Here is a 22,256-nt window from a genome sequence, read left to right on the forward strand (position 1 = left end):
TTACAGTGGCCAAGACAGGGAAACAACCAAAATGTCCTTCGATAGATGAATGGATAAAGAAGTTGTGGTATGTATACACAATGGAATACTATTCGGCGGTAAGAAAAGATGAAATAGGACCATTCGTGACAATATGGATGGATCTTGAGATTATAATGCTAAACGAAATAAGTCAGACAGAAAAAGTAGAGAACCACATGATTTCACTGATATGTGGTGTATAAAACTGAAAACAACAAAAGAACAAGACAAACAAATGAAGGAACAAAAACTCATAGACAGAGACAATAGTTTAGGGGTTACCAGAGGGGAAGGGGGGAGGGGGACTCTAGAAGAGGGTAAACGGGGTCTAATACATGGTGATGGAAAGAGAACTGACTCTGGGTGGTGAACACACAATGTGATATATAGATGATGTAATACAGAATTGTACACCTGAAATCTATGTAACTTTACTAACAATTGTCACCCTAATAAACTTTAAATTAAAAAAAAAAGAAAACCTAGAGGAGTTGACTGAGGAAAATGAAAGTGTGTTGGCTGGGGAGGAACCCCTTTGGGGGACATAAATACTCAGAGGAAAAAGGAGATATTGAAACAAAAATGACACCTGACAGGGAAGAGATTAGGGGTTGGCTTAGTGAAGAGTAGGGGGCACCCTGCAGAGGTCAACTGAAGGAGAAGAGGAGGTGAGGGGGTTCCAAGCAGACACCCGGAGGAGATGATGGGACCATTTGTAGGCTCTAGTTTCTCTCACCAGCAGAAACCGGTCACACTCTCTGCCGAGGTGCACGCTCTACATGCTCGTGAAGGCTCTCCAAAACTCCATGTTTTTGGTGCTTTCATTGTCTCTACACTTCTGATGAGGGTGCCAAGGCTCAGAGGTAACTAGGTCTGCTGGTTGACATTGGTGCCAGGACTCAAGCGCAGGTATTAACCTCAACGTTACTTGATGCCCCTTGTACAGGTTTGCTGAGGGGAAGAAGCACAGTGCTCTTTTCTGTCTTAGCCCAACCAAGCCTAGCCAGGCCACCTGGAAGGCAGCAGAAGCCACCAACCAAGGGGCCTGGCCAGCCAGGTGATGGGGCTGGAGCTGAGGCTGGGAGGGCAGAAGTCACTGACCTGGAGCCCCAGCTCTGAAAAAAAACGCAGGGGATGGATGAGGCAGAGGAAGAGAAGGTCAATGGACCAGCTCAGAACTTCCACGTCCCTATGGTCCAGTCCACAGCCTGAGCTCTGAGCAGAAGAGGGAAACACTGGCCCTGACCCCCTGGGTTCTAAGAGCAGCCATCAGTCAGTCGGTCAATGAATGGGGCTGGCCAGTCAGGTTGTCCTCTGAGCCCTTCCTGAGGCTTCTTGAGAGGCTGGCAGCAAATAGTCCAACTCCCTGATAGAGGACAGAACTCCCCTTAGAAGGAGAGTCCTGCATCCAGGGCTGTGTGTCCTTATGTGATGTCTCTGCAGCCCTTCCCATTCTGTGAAGACTGGCAGGGGCCAGCGCTGGAAGGAAGTGGGCAGCTGTGGGAGTGAACCTGGGCTGGGCTGAGGTGGCCTAGAGGCATGAGGGGAGAGGCAGGGAGCCAAGCCCCAGAAAAAAAATCCCAGCTCCTTTCTCTCCCAGGTAAACAAATTTTGGGGCCGCAGGTAGCCAGGTGTTTCCAAGTGTTGGAGCTCATGGCCCCAAAGTTGACAGACAAGGGTCTGTGAGCCTGTCAGTGGGTTCGGTGTCGGATATTCACATAGGCACAGTTCATCAACCGACAAGCCATTGGTCTAGCTTGTCTTTCAGGAGACGTGTCTGTTTGGGCTGTCAGCCCACTACCTGCCTGTCAGCCAGAGACCTTATTTGCTAGTTCAGTCAGACTTCAGAGGTGCTCAGGGCAGAGGGTCTGCCTCCAGCTACCCCTTCCATGGGCAGGAATTGGCATTCTTCACACCAACTGAGTCCAAGGTGATGAGGGCCAAGGTTTCAGAGAACAGCCTGAGATGGGGGGCTGCCCTTCCCACCTGCTCTTTGCTGGAAAGGCTTGAGGTCCTGCCTTCTCCACCACCTCCCATTTGCTAATAGCAAATTCCAGGCAGATTTCCTGAACCCCAGCCCCACCGCCACTGGCTGGCTATGTGAGCCTAGATAAGCCCCTTCATCTTTCTGAGCCTTTTTCCTCATCTGTGAGGTGAGAATACAGCATCTGCCCCAAGGAGCTAAGGTATTACAGGCGCCTGGCCCATGTCTGGCACACAGCAGGCCCCACTGAAGACCATTGCCTTCCCCTTTCTTGATAACCTTCAACTGTCTCTGAGACCACAAGGCCCACCTGACTCCATTCCCTTCCACACATACCTGGCTCCTCCAAGTTCACACCATCTCAGGACTAGCTCTCCCCCTCGCAGCCAAATCAACCACAAGACCTGAGGACCTAGACCCATTCCCTCCATGCACACTCACTAACTTCAGAGGCAACCACCCAGATTTGAATCCCCAGTGGCAATCCTGCTGCGTGGGCTTGGACCAGTGACCCTGTGGCCTCCTCATCCGCAGTGCAGGCATAAGGACCCCTACTTCCCATTGCAGACAGCGTCCCCTGGGGACAGGCCCTTCTACCCCACAGGTTTGGACAGTGAAAGCACAAAACCACACCTTACCGTCCACAAGAACTTGACTTTGACATTCCACTGTCTTCATTAGCGTTTTTCCGTCTTACTCTCCCCAGACTGACCAGACCAAACCAATGGCTTGACCACTTTAGTACAGGAACTTCCTGAAAGACTGATCGTCCTTTCAAAGGAAACCATCAACAGAGTGTGTACCCTCAAATTCTTTGAACCTCTCCCCTCAAAATCCTTACCTTGCTGTTTCCACCCATAAATCCTGGACTACAAATCCCAGATCATGACTCTTACCCAATCCTAGTCAAACTCCCCTCACCCACCTCCCTGCTCGCGCTGAAGGAAGGACAGCCTTAAAACAAATTTCCAATTCTCAACAAATGCTGACCTTTCCTCCTACTCTGAGACACTGCCAAAGCTTTGCGTAGTGGTGCCCGTTCTTATCTGGTAAACAATACACTTTGTCCTATCAGCAGTTGTGTCAGTAATGAGTGGGGAGCCAGTACAGACATGGCACATAGCAAATGTTCAATGAACTTTGTTTCCTTCTCAGTCAGGCAGCCAGTCCTTCTGTCAGCTATCTGTCCTGGCACAAACACCCCGCCAGCCTCCATACTTGTCTGTGACAGCAAGGAGCATCATCACCTTCAGAACCTGAGAATCAGAGAAAGTTCAACCTCAAGGGCTGGGAAGGTGGGGGGCTGGGAGACCCAGCTCTCTGGCTCCCCAACCCCCTACAGGAAGTAGCCCAGGTGAAGGAGCTTGTCCCAGGGGTTACCATAGTCCAGCAACACTATGCTGGGCTGGGCTGGGTTGGACTGGGCTGGGCACACTCACCCATCCTCCTAGCAACCCTTTGAGCTGGCTACCGTGACTCCATAATACAGATGAAGAAACTGAGGCACAGAGAGGCGAGGTGCTTTATCCAGCATCCTGGGGCTGGTAAATGGAAAAGCCTGGACTGGAACGCAGATCTGTCTGACTCCTGAGCCCCCAACAACCACAAGATGGCTGTAATGATGACCTTAGAACAAATGCAAAAATAATCCCCTTGTAGCCATTTCTTATCTCATCCTGGCTTCCCTCCTGTGAGCGATCAAAGGTGGTTGTAAGGGAACAGTCTGCCATTCTACCAGCTGATTTTGTAGCTAGTCACTTAGTCAGTCAGTTCATTAGTCAGTCAACACCCTCTTCTGAGGGCCTCAGAGAGCACCGTCAGGGCAAGGCTGGAAAGAGAAATGTGGTGAGAAGTGCATGTGGGCCCCAGTCCAGGGTACCTGGGTATGGTAGGAATTTGGGACTCATACGAATGCCCAGATTTGAACCTCCAGGAGGGGCATGCTGAGAAATGCTGAGTTCTCACATTCTGAGGATGGAGGAGGAGGTCTTGGATCAAGGGGCACAAGGCAGTGACACTTTCTCTCCAGAATGTTCCAGCCTGCCTCTCAGCAGAGAGAGCAAGATCTAGGATGACTTAGACCTGGTGTGGCCTTGGGCCAGCAATTGGACCTCTCCTGTGCCTGTGAAATAGGATAAGTGCCTTGCCTCTCAAGCCTGTGTGAGAGTCATACAGGATAATGTCCTTTGTCAACTCCAAGATGCTTCATAAGTGCCAGTTTTGTCAGTCTTTACCCCAGACTCACCAGGGAGTCTATTTCCAGGTCTGGCAACCAGGCCTCAGAATAACTTATTTTCCTTCCTATAAGAGACTCAGCCCTAACATTCTCTCTCACCTCCTCCTGATTCCTAAAGACACAGACACCTCTGGATGCTGTCCCTCTGCTGTCTCTTCTCTTCCTTCCTCACCCCATCCCCACTAGCTGCATCCCAAGAGCTTTTGGGGTTTTTTTCCTAATAATTTTCCTGTGCAAAACAAGGAAAGGCCTCCCACCTACTCACCACACACACGTTACGAGGACCATCAAAGGAATGGGCAGAGACAGACTATAAGGCAGAGGTACCCCGGGGAGGCCCTGGCCTGTGTGCAGCTGTGTGGGCTGGGCAGCATGAGGGGAACGGCGCCCTCTGGAGTTGTGCAGGGCACAGCAGTCGTGCCTGGGGGCACATCTAACTCCTAGACATTTTTTGAGAGCTTGCGTAATACAGGCTCGCTGAGTATTTTTACGTTAGTTGCCAGCATTTAAAAATCAGAAAATTTCACATAAAACTCCAGATTTTTGTTTTTTCTTGGAAGACTGGCAGATCTGGCAACACTGGGCCTGCACTCACATGTGGCAACACTCAGCTTGTCCAAGCTACGGGCCTGCACATAGCAGTTGCCCTGTTGGAGCCTCTTTGGGGGTACCTGCCTAGCTTGCTCCACGGACCCTCTTTACCTGCCTGGGTGGTTCCCTGTCTGTGATCCCATAGCAACACTGGGCCTGGGGAATCCATTGGACAGAAAGCTGAGCTGGGTTAACCCTTTGAAGGGTGAGGAAATAGGGCCAGAGAGGGCCATGATTTGCCCAGGGTCACCGTGGCGGGGACAGAGCTGGTCTCTGCTGGTTTAAGAGAATAAAAATTCATTCCACACACACTGACAGCTCCCTGAAGCAGGCCACTGGGAACACAGAGGCAAGAAGCCCCAGTCCCTGCCCTCGGGGAGCTCCTGGTGTGTGCTGTATGCGTGGGGGAGAGGGGCGCAGCAGACATCTAACACAGAATCACTGATATCACACAAGGAGTTTCAAGGCTTTAGAAACAGAGCATAGAGGCCCTAGCCTAGGTTTGAAGGTTCTGGAAGGCTTCCTGGAGGAAGAAGCATCAGACAGAAGGGCAGAAATATGAATGTGCAACGACTGCTTGGGGAACAAATAGTCTGGCAAGGCTGGACCTCTGGGGTCAAGGCAGGGAGGTGAGGCTGGAGCAGTTGGAGGGGCCAAGCGGAAAGGCTGGACCTTGTCCTGAGCCTGGTGAGGAGGTCTGATTTGGCCACCTGGGAAGACCTCTGTGCCTGTGGGAGCAGAGTGGAGAGTTGAGGCTGCAAGCAGGAACCAGGGAGAAGTCAGGAGTGAGGTCCAGGGGAGTAAGTGGGCATGAGACTGGGCCGAGCAGTGGCAGCTGGAGTGATGAGCAGATGCGCCACAGTGAGGAGGTGGAATGGACAGGGCTTGGTGGCAAAGCAGCTGTGGGGAGTGCAAGAGGCTGAGGAGTCCTGGAGGCAGGGGAAAGGCACAGCTTTCCACCTGGGTGTACCACCACTGAGGGCCAGGATTGTGGGACGGTGATGATTTCAGCCTTAGACGTGGTGAGGCTGGGGTGGCCAGGGTGCACCCAGGGGGCGATCCCTACAAGGCTGTGGGCTCCAGAAAAACTCATGAGAGGGTGTAACTTCAAGCCAGACCTCTGGAAGCCTAGGAGGCATGTGTGGAAAGAAGGTAACGGCAGCCACAGGTGGGCAAACTTGCCCAGTGAGCCTGAGAAGCCCCAACCATGTACCCTATCTGAGGAGAACAGAGCGAAAGGAGGAACCATCCTGGAACTGTGTTCAGATGCCAAAGGTGTGGGGTGGGGATGCAGTGTCACAAAGGAGCCAAGATATTTTGGAAAATCCACAAAGCGCCAGCACTAACACACCCATCGCCTGAGCCTCCAAACGGAAATATTCCCAGAAGCAGATACTGGGCAATACATCCTTCATCATGAGGGCACATGTCTCTCTCTGGAGGGCCTGGGGTGGGAAGAAGCCGGCCTCATCTTGCCACCCTTTGCCTGAGCCCTCCCTACCTCCTAGATCGCCTGGGTTCCCTCGGCCTGCTGGCCCCCCAGCCTTGCTCCTGCAGCCCAGGCCAGCTGTCTCTCCCTCCACAAAATCCTCCACTTTGGCCAGTTCCCTCAGCCAGAGCTGGTCACTCCCCTGCATTATTTACTTCCCTCTTATCTGATTAGGCAGTGAATGGTCCTGTGCCCTGATGGGCCATGTCAGGCCTTTGCTAAAACCCTCTGGGTCAGAGACCTTGGATTCAAATATTTGTTCTGCCGCATTGTAGCTGTGTGACCTTAGGCAGCCTTTGGAGCCTCTCGAAGTCTCAGTGTCCTTCTCTAGAAGTGAGAGAAGCGTCTCACACAAACATGCCCTGCTGGTTTACACTGTGGTCCTCAGCAGCGGTCAGCCTCTCCTCCCTCCCACCCATCTGCCACTCGTGAGTAGATGCCTCAGCCTCTAGGGGGTCAAGGCCATTGGGAGCCACTCTGTCTCATCTACCCACACTTAGTGAACAACATATTCTCTGGCCCTGGGAGATGCATCCTGTTTTCTTTCCCACCTCAGCATTTGCACATACTGTACTCAGCCTGGAGCATCCATCCTCTTAGCAAACCACTTATTTTTCAAGGCCTGGCCCAGCTCAAAAACATGATCGTTCAATTGAGATAAACTGAATGAGGGAGAAAACAGGCTGGGGCGGGGGCTGTAAAGGGAGCTTAAGGTGGGGGCTGGCGGTGCTGAGTGCTCCAAGTCCCAGGGTGGCCAGGCTGGGCTTCTTCAGAAGGCAGCGTCAATGGCAGGAAGCAGAATCTCTAGGCCTTGGGCTTGGCTATAATTTTCGGGAAATTCCTCCTAAAAGGACCCTTGAGTGGTCTGTTGAAAGGATAATATCGTGTTTGAGGTCCAGCTGTTGCAGGCCTCCCAGCTGTTGCTTCTTGGAGATCCATGTGGGGTGCAGGATGGAGCCAACCACTTTCTGGTGGTTTCCAAGCCGGGTCAGAGACCCTATGCTGGGACTTTCTGTTCCCAGTTCTGGCCCCAGCTTCTCACCTAGACCCAAGATGACCCTAAATGCAGTGGTGAGGACATGGGTGGGGTGTGAGCCCTGAGCTTACAGAGAATCCAGGCTGGTTTCCTTAGACCTAAAACCCAGAGCCTGAGGCTCAGTTATAAGTGGCCCAGGCCACTGCCTCCTGTAACCACTCGTCCTAGCTCATCTCTTTGTGCCTACACTTACTCCCTAAGGGCCCTGTTGGACCCCAACCTCACTCCATTTCATGAGTCTCCAGTCTCCCATTAATCAGAGCAGGCTTTCAAAAAAGGTGGAAGGGAGGGAAGGAAAGTCATGGGAGGATGGGGGCACAGAGAGGAAGGAAGACAGCTTAGAACTGAGGCTTTCCCAGTACCCACCTCTGCCCCACATTTGCTGAGTTCTGGGGCCTCAAGAATGGATCAAATCAGGCTCCACCCCCAGGGAACTCCCAGTCTGGAGAGGCAGCATTATTCTCCATCATTTCAGTCATGAGTGCTTAGGGCTCCGGGTTGCGGCCCATTAGGGGTAGCAGGGACCAGGCTTCCGTTCACTCCACCGCCAAGGTGCAGCTGAGGCGGAGGCTGGGCCCCCAGAGATAGCCAAGTCCCCTAACACTGATGGGAAGACCCAGCCCTGGCCCTAAGGAGAGGCCTCTGCTCCATGCTCCTTCCAGAGACAGAAGCTTCTCAGCACAGGAAGGGAGCAAGTGACCACCTTGGCCAAATCCCTCCATCTACTGCACAGATGACGAAAGTGAGTCCCAGAAAGGGACAGAAGCAGACTGGGACCCGATTGTGGGGTAAGCAAGTACTCCATTTGGTTCACAGCTGTCTGAGATCTGGTCCAGCAGGCAAGGCCCAGCCTAGGAGGAAATAACTCCCCCTACCCAGCACACACACTGCCGCTTCCCCAGGCACTATACCCGCACTATACCCCAGAACAGCTTTCTTTGTCTGGAGCCAGTGGAGAAATGCCCAAGGTGGGTGGAGGCTCACCAGTGTGAGGTCTGTAGAAGGGCAACGGAAGCCCTGAAGGCATTGGCACAGAGAGGAAAGGGTTTGGGTATCAGGCAGAGCTGAGTTCTGGCCCCCACGCTGCTGCTTGTTTGCTGGGTGACCTTGGGCGAGTCACTTGCCCTCTCTGAACATTTGTTTCCTCACCTATTAAACAGGGTGAGAGCATGTCACTGCATTCTCATAAAGCCAGTGATGCAGAGCTGAAATTTGAACGTAGGGCTGTGGGTTTTTTCGTTTGCCCCTCCTATCTGCCCTGGATCGGCTCACATTTGAACCCAGAAGAGCTCGAGAGAGCAATAGAAACAACATCAGGGACAAGGAAGGATGAACCACAAAGAGGGGGTCAAACAGCACATGGGAGAGAGGTTTGTGCTAGCTAGGAGAAGCAGTCCGGAAGGCCTCCTTGGAAGAGTTGGTGTTTGGAGGAATTGGAAAACGGCTAATTTCACCAGAATGGGATGTGGGCAGGGACTTTCCTGGGAGATAAAGCTGAGCAAAGGTGCAGAGGTGGGACAGTGTCTTCTCTGAATTACAAAATGGGCCTGGTCTTAGTGCATTTCCTCCAGCCCCTCCTCCGCAGACAAGGAAGCTTTGCCTGTTGTCTAAGGGCATGTGGTGAGCTGGTGGTGGGCTCAGCTGGGAGAGCCAGATCTGAGGCTGTCTCCTTTCTCTCTTGTGTCTGCTCCTGGCTGGGACAGCTGGCCCCTCTCCCTCCAGTGAGCTGGGACTGAGTCTCTTCCCAGGCTCCAGGCTCTGTATCCTGCCCCACCTGCATCCCCGCATTCCTCAGACTGGAAAGAGAACCTGGGGGAAGCCTGGCCACAGCTCAGGTTGGGGCTCAGGAAGAGAGGCCAGATGTGGCTTCTGGTGGCTAAGTGGGCAGATGCTGGGGTCAGCCTCATGCTGCATGTATGTAGGTGGTGGGAGTGATGGGGTGGGGGAGCTACAGAATATTCCAGAACTGAGCCTTGCAGGGATAAGAATAACAATAGGGGTGGGCGGTGAGGCAAGCGCAGTACAGCCAAAGTCTCTAGTTTCTTCCCATCACCAACCTCCGATCTCATAGTGCACCAGGTGATTGGGAAATGGTTTGTCAGTGGCCCATCTCCAAACCAAGCCTTCCAAATCTGACCTCATTGTCATCTCTCCTGTGAGGCCCCCAGAGGAAGCGTCCACTCCCACCCTTCCTGTCATGCCTCTGTCCCCAAGTCATGGCTGCAACACAGGCACGTCTGCCTGCCCGGCCCACAAAGTCCTCACTGCTGCACTGCAGGGAGCAAGTCCAGCCTTGCCTGAGTGGGTGTGAGGCTAACACAGCCAGGGGAGGACAGACAGCTGTGGGGGGGGCGGGTCAGAGGTAATCACAGCAGGGTGCCCTGCCCGGAGGGCCATCCTCTCTTAAGACCCTTTGTTTCTTCCACTTCCCTCTCCCTGCCCAAGAAATGCTCAGCTGGGATCTCTGTTCAAAACCAACACCCTCTCCACAGGGTGCTTCAGCCACACTCCGAGACAGGCTTCTCAAGGCGTCAGGACAGCTTCCCTTTGGCCTGCTCCCTACCCCAAGGCCAGCACACGTAGGTCTCTGCAGGTCTCTCTCTCTCTCTGAATCCGCTTCTCTCCTGTGCTGATCTGATTCTCTGTCTGCAGGTCTGTCTGTCTTGTTGTACCTGCCTCTGTTTGGCTTTCTCTTTTGCTCACTCTCTCTGCTTCTTGTTATTTCTGCCAGTCTCTTCTGCAGGCCTCCCTCAGGGCTGGTCTTCTCCCCGCCTGCTCCGCAGGCAGACACCTGTTGATCTTTGTCCTCTCCCTGCCTCGGTCCTTCTACCTGGGCCTTTGACTCCTGCATTTCTCTGGACTTGCTCTGTCTCTGACTACGCTTCTCCCTTTGTTTTTCTCTCCTATGTGTGTCTCTGTCTTTAGCTGCTTCAGAGACGGGAAACAGGACTCGGTGAATGACTGGTGTGAGGTGGGCGGACTGACTTTCCATTGCCCTGTTGGTCTCTACTCTCATCAGGGAGGTTAGGTTAGGTTCCCTGCCTCCAGCTGAGTAAACAGAATCCTTTCCTGCCCCTCCCGCCATTCACTCATTCATTCAACGCACTTTTACTAGGTCCAGCCACGAACCTGGCTCTGTGTAGGGAACCATGAGACCCCCCCACCCCACCCCCACCCCACCCATTTTGGCTCCACAGCCTTACCCTATACACTGGAAACGTGGCCCCCAGACTCCCTCCCAATGTCCCTTCCTTACTTTATCTGGACTTACCTATCCTGGGTCCCATGACTGCTGGGGTGCGGTGAGTTCCAGCCCCTAGTTCAATCCCAGGACCAGAGCTTAGCAGGAGAGAGGAAGGAAGCCCCTGTCAGGTACTCCAGGAGACAGCAGCTGCGCGCCACAGCAGGGATGCACTAACGTGGGGACTCCAGGCAGCGGGCTGATGCCTCTTGGGCCACCCTGTGCGGCAGCTACCTTTCAGGTAGGAGTTAGGAAGTCCTGCTCACACTTGACCCCACTCTCCAAGTGCCTGTCTCTCTCTGCCACGTGTTCCTTCTGTCTCTCTGCCCTGGCCCCCTACCGGTGTCCTGGCTCACTGACTCTCTCTGAATTCCTCTGATCTCTGGCTGAGGCAGTCCAGGGCCACTTGTGTGGGAGGCTGGGTTTGTTTAGTTCAGCCCCTCTGATGGGAGGAGGCTCCCCTCAGCCTGATCCCAGTCTCTTGCCTCAGCATTTCCCTTGGATATTTTCTCCTACTCTGTTACCCTGTTTCCCTGAAAGTAAGACCTAGCTGGACCATCAGCTCTAATGCGTCTTTTGGAGCAAGATATAAGACCCAGTCTTATTTTACTAGAAGACCGGGTCATGTATTAATGTTTGCTCCAAAAGACGCGTTAGAGCTGATGGTCCAGCTAGGTCTTCTCATCAGGGAAACACGGCTGCAGCAGAGAGGTGGGGCCAAAGGGAGCGTCCCCAAACCCCAGGGCCATTCAGCCCTGATTCTCTAGTCTCCTCACTGAGCTCCCATTCTCAATCTGAGCCCCCTGCACCATGAAGCTCTTGTTCCCCTCACAGAACATCTGTCACCCTCCATGAGCACCATAGAGAGCCTTGTTCTCCCACTCTCCTCCTTCACTGAACCCCTGTCCTCCTCAAGCTCTTATCCCCTCTCACTGAACCCCCATCTCCTCTATGAATCCAAGGACCCAGAGCAAGGAGGGACTCTGTCCACTGGGAATCACAATGACCAGCCTGCCTGGGAAGGACTCATGGTAGCAGCTCCATAAAGTACGGCCATCTCAGTGGGAGTGGGGTGGGGAGCAGAAGGCAAGTAGGAAATTCCCAGAGTTCCCTGGACTAAGGACTGAAGCTGGAGGCCTTGGAGCCAGGAAGACCCGGGTCCCCTCTTAGCTGTATCATTCACTGGGCAAGTGGCCTTAGGCAAGTTTCTGCACCTCTGAGCATTAGTTCCCTCATCTATAAAGAAGGAACACTATTCCTCACTGGCAGGGCTGCTGTGGAAGTTCAGTGAGCTAGAAAGAAGCCGCTTCTGAAGGCCTGGGGCTCAGAGAAGGGAGTGGCTGAGGTGGGGCTCAGACTAGAGCAGCAATGGGGCGCCGGTTAGTTCAGTGGGTTAGAGGGCGGTGCTCTTAACAACAAGGTTGCCGGTTCCATCCCCAGATGGGCCACTGTGAGCTGCGCCCTCCACAACTAGAATGAAAAAACTACCTGACTTGGAGCTGATGGGTCCTGGAAAAACACACTTGAAATTAAAAATAAAACAAAACCCAAACAGAGCAGCAAGAGAGAAAAACCTGGTTTTGCTTGCTCAGTATTTTCACATATGTGTGTGGTCACATCGGGCTCTCTTATTGACACTATAGGCCAGGAATTTATTCCCTCATGTGACACATGAGGTGTTGAGTCTCAGGATCTCTCCAGAGGTCACCCAGCTAGTAGGTAAACCTGATCGAGTTCCAGAAACAGGGTCTTTACATGAAATGGCAATGTGTGGTTTGGAGTCCAACTTTCAAGGTGCAATGATAGAGAAATATACATTAGCCCCCCTTGGCTTCTAGTGGCTGTATGAGGATGGTCATAGGAAGTGAGGGGTATTTGAAATAATCACAGATTGGCCTAGCACATAGTAAGCACTCAACAGATACCTGTTGCGTGAATGAGTCTTTGAGAAACCAGAAATGTGAACGTGTGAGAAACCAGAATGTGACCACTGCACTGGGAAAGGTCAAAAGTTGGCTTGGACTGATAGAAAGATGAGACCCTGATCCTGCCCGAGAAAACCAAATTGGGTCTCTCTCTATAAAGCCTTCAGAGCGAAGTCAGCACTGCATGTCCTCCCTGAGGTTGGCAGAAGGGCATCCTTCCAGACTGTAAACTGCAGGTGCAAGGTTGCAAGAGGGGAGATCCCTTTAGACTTTCTGGAAGCCTAGTTGCCCCTATCTTGGTCCTGGAGGCTAAAGAAGTTCTACACGTGGATTGGTCTGGGTATGTTCTGGGACTAGCTTGCTTGGCTAAGTTCATCTTATCAAGGCACAACATTCCACAGGGTATGGAACATACAGTAACCTCAGGCAGGAGCGGTCTTCATTGATCACTTTAGCCTCCCCAGGCTGGTACAGCTGGGTCCAAGAATATTTCTGAACACAGCTGTGGATTTGGACCAAGGGTCAGGTACCTGGGAGCCTCAGGGAGTTAGGTAAACAGGTCTTCTGATGGCTCCTGGGCTAATCCTGCAGTGAGGTCCCATTCTGGGTGGCCCAGGTTTGAGGTTTGACAACCTGGTTTGCACCCCAGCTTTGCCGCTTGCCAGAGTGGTGTTTGCTGAGCCCTGTGCATTTTACAGAGCCCCACGATGTGTGGGGATTGCAGTACCATCTGTAGATTCCCCAGTTTGCAAACTTGATGCCTTTTTTGAGTCTCGTGCTATTGGCAAAGCCTGGCACAGCTTGCAGAGTTCTGTAGCTTTCAGGGCCCCGTGATGTTCTCACAGCCCTGTGTCCTCATGCTGAGCCTGAAACTGTTGGTAAAACCTCAGGCTGTTTGCAGAACCCAAGTTCTTCCCCTCTTTATGCCAACCAATTCGGGGAAATGCCTTTTTGCAAACCAGGCAAAATAGACTTCATTTTATAGAACTGAGTTTGGGTAGGAGGGAAGAGTCCTGGACTCCAGACTCAAGACCTCGATTCTGGTCCCAGCTCTGTTGCTACCTTGCAGTGGGACTTAGAGCAAGTCCTTCCTCCTCTCTGGGTCTTGGTCTTCTCATCTGTTAAACGGAGATTGTGAAGTCAAATGGTTCACCTTCAGGACTGTTTTGAGGATCGCTGTAAGGATGCCCAGAAGATGGGGAAGGGGGAGGGAAGAGTGGTCAGAGGCTGCTTCCTGAAAAAGGCTCCAAAGTGCCACCTCAGCACCTTTACTCCCACTTCCCTCTAGCCTGGCAGCCGGGGAGCGGATATCTATAAATGAGCCCTTGGCTGCTGAGACAAGTGAGAGCCTCAGGCTTTCCTACCCCTCCAGGTGCTGTCTGGGAGTCAGAACCCAAGCTGTGCAGACATTCTCCCGTGCATGGCTCATTACTTCTGTCCAAGGAAGGCAATGTCATATTTATTTCACCCATGAGGACTCTGACACTCAGAGGCCATGTGACTTGCCCAAGGATACATGTCAAATATACAGTAGGGACTGGAATCTGAGCCAAGGACAGCAAGGATGGATGCACGGTATTCCGGAGGTCAGAGCGGGAGGGAACTTGGGGCCCATTTAATTCAACCTTTCCCCTTTTCTGATTGGGAGACTGAGGCCTGAAGAGGGGTAGGCTCTGCTGTGCATGTCGTGACCACGGGGAAGTCACTGTTTTTCTTTAGGTTTCAGTTTCTCTCTCTGCCGAGGGTTTACCACTTTACCCCTCTTTGTTGACACAGCTCCTGGATTAGAACACAGCAAATTGCCTAACCCTGTCGGGAAAGTGCTGGTTAGGTGGGCACAGCCACTGGCTGCTCCAGCCCACTCGGCCTTAGGCCTCTCCTGGAGGTTCCTCCTCAGGAAGCCCCTTTGCCCCAACTGCAGGCTTCCCAGGGTCCAACGGACTCCACCTCCCACCATCCATTCCCCCCTGGAGAGAACGCATACCATGCTAGAAGCTCTGCATCCCTCCCTGAAAGTGGCAGCCCTGAGCCTTAAAAGAGCACGAGCCTGGGCATCAGACAGTTCAATCCTGACCCAGTAAGAAGAGCTCTGATACTCAGTTTCCTCATCCATAACATTGAGATGACAGGAAACCTCCTGCAGGCCTGCACTAAACCCGATCACCTCACCTTATCTTCAACTCGGCATGTGCACAGCTTCTCTCTCTCAGGAGACCGTATCCACCCCCAAGGCCTAGCTGGGTGACCTGAGGCTAGTCACTTGCCTTTCTGATCCTCAGTGCCCTTGTCTGGGAAATACCTTCCCCGGGCTGTCATAAGGCTGCGATGAGCTGATGGATGGATTAGTCCTTGCTAAGTTCTGAGAGCGGATCAGACACAAGCCATTATTAATGTGGGGATGGTGGCAATGACTCTGGTAATTCTGGAAACAGAAGATGAGGAAGACTCAGGTGGTGTCAGGTCAGTACAACCTAACTGACAACCCCATGGGAATAAATCACAAGGGAAGGCCCCCTGAGGTCGGACAGAGCTCAAGGGCAAAACTGGGGTTCACCAGGCAGGCAGGTGGCCGTTGTTAGCAGCTGTTGTTCCATGGGTACTACAGGGCTGTGCCCTCTCACGGGGTCCAGACTGGGCACTGGCTGGCCCCCAACCCCGGCTCTGCCACCAACACACTGGCATTGGTCAGGGTCCATTTCCTGCCTGGTCCTCAGTTTCCTTATTATAAAATGGTGGTGGGGGGATAACAGGAAAGGTTTCATTCTGCTCTATCCTGTCTTTTGGGAAGGACAGCATGAGATAATGGATGAACCACTGCTTTTGTGAAGTGTCAAGAGTGGGACATGAGGGATTATGGTTATTAATAATTTGGCTCCTGGGGGAGAGAACATGGGAGAGGGAATGCTATGAAGGCTGGGAGAGGAGACAAGGGTGCAAGCAACTGCCTCTGGCTGCAGGTAGTTTGGAGCAAGGGCCCCAACCTCCCAAAGATTTTGCAACACTGCCCCCGGAGCCCAGAAAGGAGGCCTGTGCCGCAGGCTTTTCCTCCAGGATGCCTGTCCGGGAAAGGGGCTGGAAGGACCACTGTCCGAGGAGCCTGAAAGGGACAGGCCAGGAGGAGCCCGGTGAGAGTTCTCCCTCTTTCTCTCCCTCCCCTCCACACTGTCTGTTCCACTTCACCAGTCTCTTAAACCGGCCCACTTCTTCCCATCCTGCTGTCCCCACCTTGGTCTAGGCCACCCGCAGCTCTGGCTGGCCTGTGCCCCAGCCTCATCCTCCAGTCCATCTTCCTGGGAGCCAGAAGAAACTTTCCCACTCTTAAATCTGACCATACCCCTCCTCCCTGATGAAAACCCTGCCCCCATCCTGCACCCCTTTCCAGTACCCTCAGGATAAACCCATCTTTCTCAGCTGAATGTCAAGTGCCCCAGTCTCTCTGTCTCTCTCTATCGTCTGCCAGTTCAGTAGCTTCACTTGCAAGTGAGAGAAACCGTGGGTGGTCAAGAATAAGGCTTTGGGACCCGACTAAATGGCTATGACTCCTGGCTGCTCCACTTGGGAGCTGTGTTACTTAATTGTTTGTTTGTAGTAAAATAGTCATAACATCAAATTAACCATTTTAGTTGTACGTTCATGGGTATCAAGTACATTCATATTGTTGTGTAATCATCACTACCATCCCTCTCCAGAATTTTTTCATCTTCCCAAACCGAAACTCCATACCCATGTGTTTCTTAATTCTTTATGCCTGTTTTCTCCTCTGTAGGATGGGGCTAATAAATGGATGTGCTTGAAATAGTGCCCGGTAGGGAGGTACTCAACAAATACTACTGTGATTTTATTCTCTTGAGGAAAGGAAGTGCAACGGCATGTGTGGGTTTTCTGTAGAAACCCAAGGGCTGTTTCTGAGCGGAGTTTAGGACAGCTGCTGGGGCAGCATGCCTCATGCTTCATCTAGGAATCTGAGTCACCTCCTCTCCTGACGCGGTTATGAGCCTGAAGATGGAGAAGGCAGGAAGCATAACCAGGGAGGGCAGCTGCTTCGCAGCCAGGCGGGCCCTCCGCAGATGTTCCAGTGAGCACATGGACAAAGAGAATTCTGCCTGGCATCAGGGCCACATCAGGGCCGCCTCCAGGCTTGCCTCTGTTCTAAGGTTCTCGGGAGGGGCTGGAACAGGCTAACTTGTTTTCATCAGTGTTGCTATTCAGAGCATTGTCAGTTTGCATTTTGCTTGATTCTCTCCTTTTCACGATCTACCCCAAACACACCTACTCTCTCCAATCTACACACACTTTTCCTAGATTTGCTCACTCCTGCTGTTTCTGGCACTCATATCTAAAATTCTCTCATTATTCAAGTGGTGCTGTCCTTATTTAAATGCCTGCCGTTTTTTTTGTTTTGTTTTGTTTGGTTTGGTTCGCTGGGTGGAACACAGAAGTGTCTTACTGGGGGAGGGGAGAGATCAGGCCTGAGGTGTCCCAAAGGGAGTACACCTGGTCTCTGCCGAGGGCAGGGGTGGCTCTCTCCAGCAAACAGGCTTCGTGATGGTGTTAGAATCAGAGCTGAACCCAGACAGGGAGCGTAGAGGGCCACAGAAGCTCCTCTAAGGGTGCTTAGGCTGGGGATTCCTGTCTTTTAAGTTAAAAACATCAACCATTTTCCAGAAATAGCCAAAAGGGAAGACAGTTCAGCACAAACAAAGCAATCTAATTTTTGGAGTCACTCAAGCCTCACCTCTGCCAATAACTAGCTGTGTGGTGTTGGGCAATTACTTCATTTTTCTAAGTTTCAGTTTCCTCAACTGTAAAATGGATGCAATAATTATGACTGACATTCATTACATGTCAAGTACTGTTGTAAGTACTTTACTTGTATTATCTCAGTTAATGTTCCCAACTACCCATTATAATCCCCAGTTTAGAGATGAGGAAGCTGAGGCACAGAGAGGTTAGGAGTCTTGCCCAAGGTTACACAGCTGGTAAGAGGCAGAACCCGGAGTTCACCTAGACAGTCTGGCCCCAGAATTCATATTCTAAGCAATGGCACTTAAGTGTCTGAAAGGGCTAGTTTGAGTTCTCAGTCATCGGCCCACCTGTCCCTAAGCCATGGGTTTGAGTACAGAGTTGAGTACTGAGCTAAGTACCTTTGACTGGTTTCCAGGCCTGTTCTGCGTGACCTTAGCTATGTCACTTTCCTCCTCAAATCTCAGGTTTCCCATCCACAACAGGAAGGGCTTGAGCCCCAGCTGGTGACTCCTAGATCTGGCTCCAGCCTAGATTCCCTCCTGATGTCTACCTGTTCCTGGGGGTCCCCCAGATACCTCCGGCTCAGCAAAGAGTTCATCATTGGCCTGGAAACCTGCCCGTCCCAGGTCCCTGCTTTGAGCTCCCAGTCTCATTGGGGGCATTCCCATCCCTGACTCCCTCTCTCCTTCCCTCTCTACAGCCTGTGTGGGAACTCTCTGGTCCTTCACATTCCTCTATCTCCCCCTGCACCCACGAATTCAGCACCCCTCCTCATTTCTCCTGGATGCGTGCCCAGTCTTCTGACTCTTCTGTGACTCGTGTCCCTGTCCTAATCGATCACCCACATTCTACTGGAAGTCATCTTTTCAAACCCTGACCTGATGGCATCCAACCCTGCTCCTCACAGCAAGGTTTCTTTCTTAGCCTAACATCTGATGTTCCTTGTCACATACCGGTAACCTCCTTACCGGCTCTCCCACCACAAAAGTCTCCGCCCAGAGCCTACTGTGCACATTCAGGTCTGGTGCTATATGTGCTCTTCCTCTCTGGTCACAGGATTAGCACTCGCCCTTCTAGGACCACCTCTGAGCCACCACTACTCCCGCCCCAAGTATTGCCTGACTCCTCCAGAAAGAAAACGGATGAGGGCAGGATCAGGGTCATATCCTAGTTCTCTGTGTGGCCCCGGTCAGTGAACATTGGACAGGCTGGCCAGACCCTCAGGGAACTTCCCATCGGCCAGTTCCTCTGCCTTGAAGCAGCGATGAGGGTGAAAAACCTCAGAGGGAAGACATCCGGGGGTGGCCTTTCCGTGACTGTGGCAGTGATGGGGAAATCGTCACAGCACTTCAGGTTGTAAGGTACTCCCACCTGGAGTATCTGACTAACCCTTAACTCTAGCAGATATCGCTGGTACTGTCACCGCTATTCACAAAGGGGAGACAGAGGCAGAGAGACATGAAGTCTCTTGTCCACCTGGAGCCGGTAAGTGGGAGGAGCTGGGATTTGAACCCACCTTCATTTGTCTCCCAAAGCTGATACCACACTGCCTCCTAGTGGCATAAAGGAAGGTGACGGTGATAAACATGCAGGAGGCCCCAACCTTGGGCCCATTCTGGACTCTTCTCCCCAGAGCTCCACGGGACTCCTGCCCACCGCCTGGTAGGCAGCTCAGGCTCTCCGTGGGCATATTTATAACTTTTCTTTCCTCCTTGGCACTTTCCGTTTCCAGCCATTTGCGTCTGTCAGAGCCTCCTGCTGGTGAAGGTGAGGAGCAGTAGGGGCGAGACAGAGCGTCACTGACGACATTCCAGGGCAGGCAGCTGGCCTCCACTATGGTGGGAACTTCAGAAGGCTGGGTTGTTTTCTGTTCTGAGCTCAAAAATGTTCCTGGTACATGCCTCCTCCTGGAGACATTTCTTGACCTCCTCACTCTCTAAGGAGGGTGAAACCTGGACTGTGAATGTTATGGACCTCCCCGTGGTCCCAGGGGAGAGGGACCGGGCTTGTGCAGTCTCAGTGGAAAATGCTAATGACACCTGCTCACATCCCTCTCCTCTTCTCAACCGGCTTGCTCGCAAGAGATACTTACTCAACGAACAACCTCTATTTTACAGAGGAGGAAACAGAGTGTCCAAGACATAAATGCCAGACTTGAATCCAAATTGGTCTGGTACCAAGATCTAAGCACATAACCATTATACAGCCTCCCAGTCCCATTTGGTGGAGAATAAACTCTCCTGCAATCTCAGCATCTTCACAAAATCCTCCCACCACTCTTGTCTTAAGTGAGACTTGCCCCCCACACCTGAGTCACTAAATCTGCAAACTTGCCTTTATCACACTCTCTTTTTATTTTTTTTAACCTCCTTCTCGCCCACCTGACTCATGAAGAATCTAGACCTTGGGCTCAAAAATTCCTCTTTTCCTCCTCTGGTGACCGTCCCTTCCTCTCACATTCCTTCCTTCTCAACCTCTCCACTGGCTAATTCCCTCCAATAAATGTGGGAAATCTGCTCAAATATGTCCAACTTAAAAATACAACAAAAGCTTCCCTGACTCCCTCATTGCCCTCTGATTATCCACTTCTCTTCATAGCTGAACATAACGTTACTTACTCTCTTTCTACTTACCCCCTAACCTTCCACGCCCAACATTCCATTGGACCTGCTCACCCCAAAGGTCACCAGGGACCTCTTCCTTGCTGGATCCCCTGGACACGCATTATTTCTCATCTGTCTGGTCCCATCAGCAGCTTTTACTGCTGCTGACCACACGTGCCCTTTGGAGCTCCTCTGTGCTGTGTCATGCTCTCCTGGCTTTGCTTCACTCGCTAGACATTTTTTCCCCAGCATCTTTTGCAGACACTTCTTGTCCTACCTCAATCTCGTGCTGGTTTCCTCCAAGGTTTTATCCTTGTCACTCTGCATTTTTTCCCAGCTTCATAAAGCATAAAGCTCCCTAGTCTTGGCCTGCAACTCAGCTCTCTCCCCTCAGCTCCAGACATAAATGTCGGCCAGACACCCCCATTTGGGTGTTCCATGGGCTCCTCAAATGCAATATGTCCAAAACCAAACTCATGGTCTTCCTCCTGAGCCTTCCATCTACACTGCTCATCACCCACCATCACGTTTTCCATCTCGGTCAACATCACCGCTACCTGCCTTGTCACCCAAACCAGAATGCTGAGCGTTGTTTTGGACTCTTTCACATACAGTTATCAAATTCTGACGATTCTACCTCAAAGATTTCTCTAAGCCTTGATAGTTCAGAGCTGTGGGCTTTGGCAATAGATAGGATTCTAACAGCAACTCACTGTTGGCCCGGAGGAGGGACCAAGGCAGGATTAGTTACTTAGCTTCCTCATCTCTGAAGGAAGGGTAAGAAAAACCTGTGCTCAGGTGAACTGAAATGAGGTATGTGACCACCTGGACACAGTCGCTAGCACAGGTAAGCACTCAGTAAAGGGCAGTGGCTTCTGCCATCGTTGTTCATTGCTACTTCTCCCTATTCTCACCATCCAGTTCTCTGGCTGGTCTCCCTGCCTCTGGTCTTTCCCACTTGAATCCGTTCTCCACGTGGCAGTGGGTGTGATCTTTTGGAAACTTGCAGCTGACTGTTAGTCTTCTGCCTAAAGGCTGGCCCTTGCTCTCTAGTGTCCTCGTGCTGAGTTCTTATTTCTTGGTCTGGAATTTGAAACCCTGCTCACTGTGGCCCCTGCCAAACTCTTTAGCCTCATCTTTTGAGACTCCCAGTCTCTTCCTCTATATTGCAACCCAAACACACTTGTGTCTGCCCTGTAACACACTTCCTGCCTTCTCACTCCTTCCTGACTTTGCCCAGGCCGTATTGGCCTGGAGCACTCTCCTCATCCGCTTATAATTCGTGCCCTACCCAAAAGATGTCTTCCATGATGCAAGCCCACTCTGGTCCCTCCTCTGAGCCCTTCAACTCTATAGCAGCACAGATCACATTGGATATAATTGGTGGTCAGTTTTTTCATTGTATACCTCCACTAGACTGTGTCAATTCACTGTGACCAGGTACCCAGTGCAAAGCCAGCGTCATTCAGTGTGGAATGAATGATGACCCTCAGTTCTCCTAATCTTTAAAATGGGCAGCATAGGCAGCCAGGCCTGGTTAACCCAGAGGAGAACAAGAACACTGGGAGCTGGAGGAAAGTGAAATCACAAAAGGCTTGCTAGAGGAGGTTGGAGTTAGAGTTCTAAGGCAGCTAAGAAAGAATAAGAGTGAACAAAAGAGGGTGAGCAAGAGACAGTGAAGATTTGGGGAACTGAGTGGCTCTCGGCTCTGTCACACTTGTTCCTCTCCCTTCAAAACACTCAAAGGGCCACCCTTCCACCTCCACTATTCCCTGGCCAACAGCACAACACTCTACATTTACATAGAGAATTTTCACAATATTTTTCTCTTTTGTGTGTTTGGTTGGCTCAGAGGTTAGGCTAAGAGCAAACCTGAGACGTCTGATGTTTGTCCTTGGCTTGCTGTGCTGCGGGCCATCTCTTTCCCCTCTGAGCCTTGGTATTTGGGGATGCCAATGGGCATGAAAAGCTGCATACACCGCAGAGTTCTGGGCCCAGTGAGGACAATTCATCTTGTTGTTCTAGTATCAGCAAAGCCCAGTGGTAGCTGCTAACCGGCCGCTTGGGAGTCCCCAGAAAATCATTCCTCAGGGTCCCAGCAGGAGACTTCAGAGAGTAGGGCCCCAGCAGGCTAGGGATGGGCAAGACCTGGGGGTTTAATGGGACCAGGCTCAGCACCAACCTGGTCTCACCCACTGAGGTAGAGCTGGCTTGGGAAGGAAGGGGGTAGCTGGAGTGGCCTGGCTGCAGGTGAGCTGGGCCACCTTGCAGAGGTCTCAGGTGTGAAGGCTACAAAGGAAGTGCCAAGAGCCCGTTAGAGCCCAAGGAGGCCCAAGGCTCTGGGAGGGCAGGGTTTAGGGCGGGCAGGCACTTAGGGACCCTCA

At 52.0% G+C, this 22,256-nt stretch overlaps 1 protein-coding gene across 6 annotated transcripts in view; it reads right to left on the reverse strand.

Moving 5' to 3' along the window:
• SLCO2B1 (solute carrier organic anion transporter family member 2B1) overlaps positions 1-10,984 on the reverse strand; it is a 48,961-nt gene extending 37,977 nt beyond the window's left edge. For 3 of the 6 annotated variants that reach the window (XM_019726472.2, XM_074335762.1, XM_019726471.2), the window contains exon 1: positions 2,644-2,840. In XM_019726472.2, the coding sequence (XP_019582031.2) occupies positions 2,644-2,683 (40 nt within the window). In that variant the 5' untranslated portion in view covers positions 2,684-2,840. The other 3 variants (XM_074335763.1, XM_019726473.2, XM_019726477.2) reach the window with 3 other exon arrangements.
• Positions 10,985-22,256: the final 11,272 nt, after the last annotated feature.

This window comes from Rhinolophus sinicus, linkage group LG06, assembly GCF_036562045.2.
Source record: "Rhinolophus sinicus isolate RSC01 linkage group LG06, ASM3656204v1, whole genome shotgun sequence".
NCBI classification, from domain to species: domain Eukaryota; kingdom Metazoa; phylum Chordata; class Mammalia; order Chiroptera; family Rhinolophidae; genus Rhinolophus; species Rhinolophus sinicus.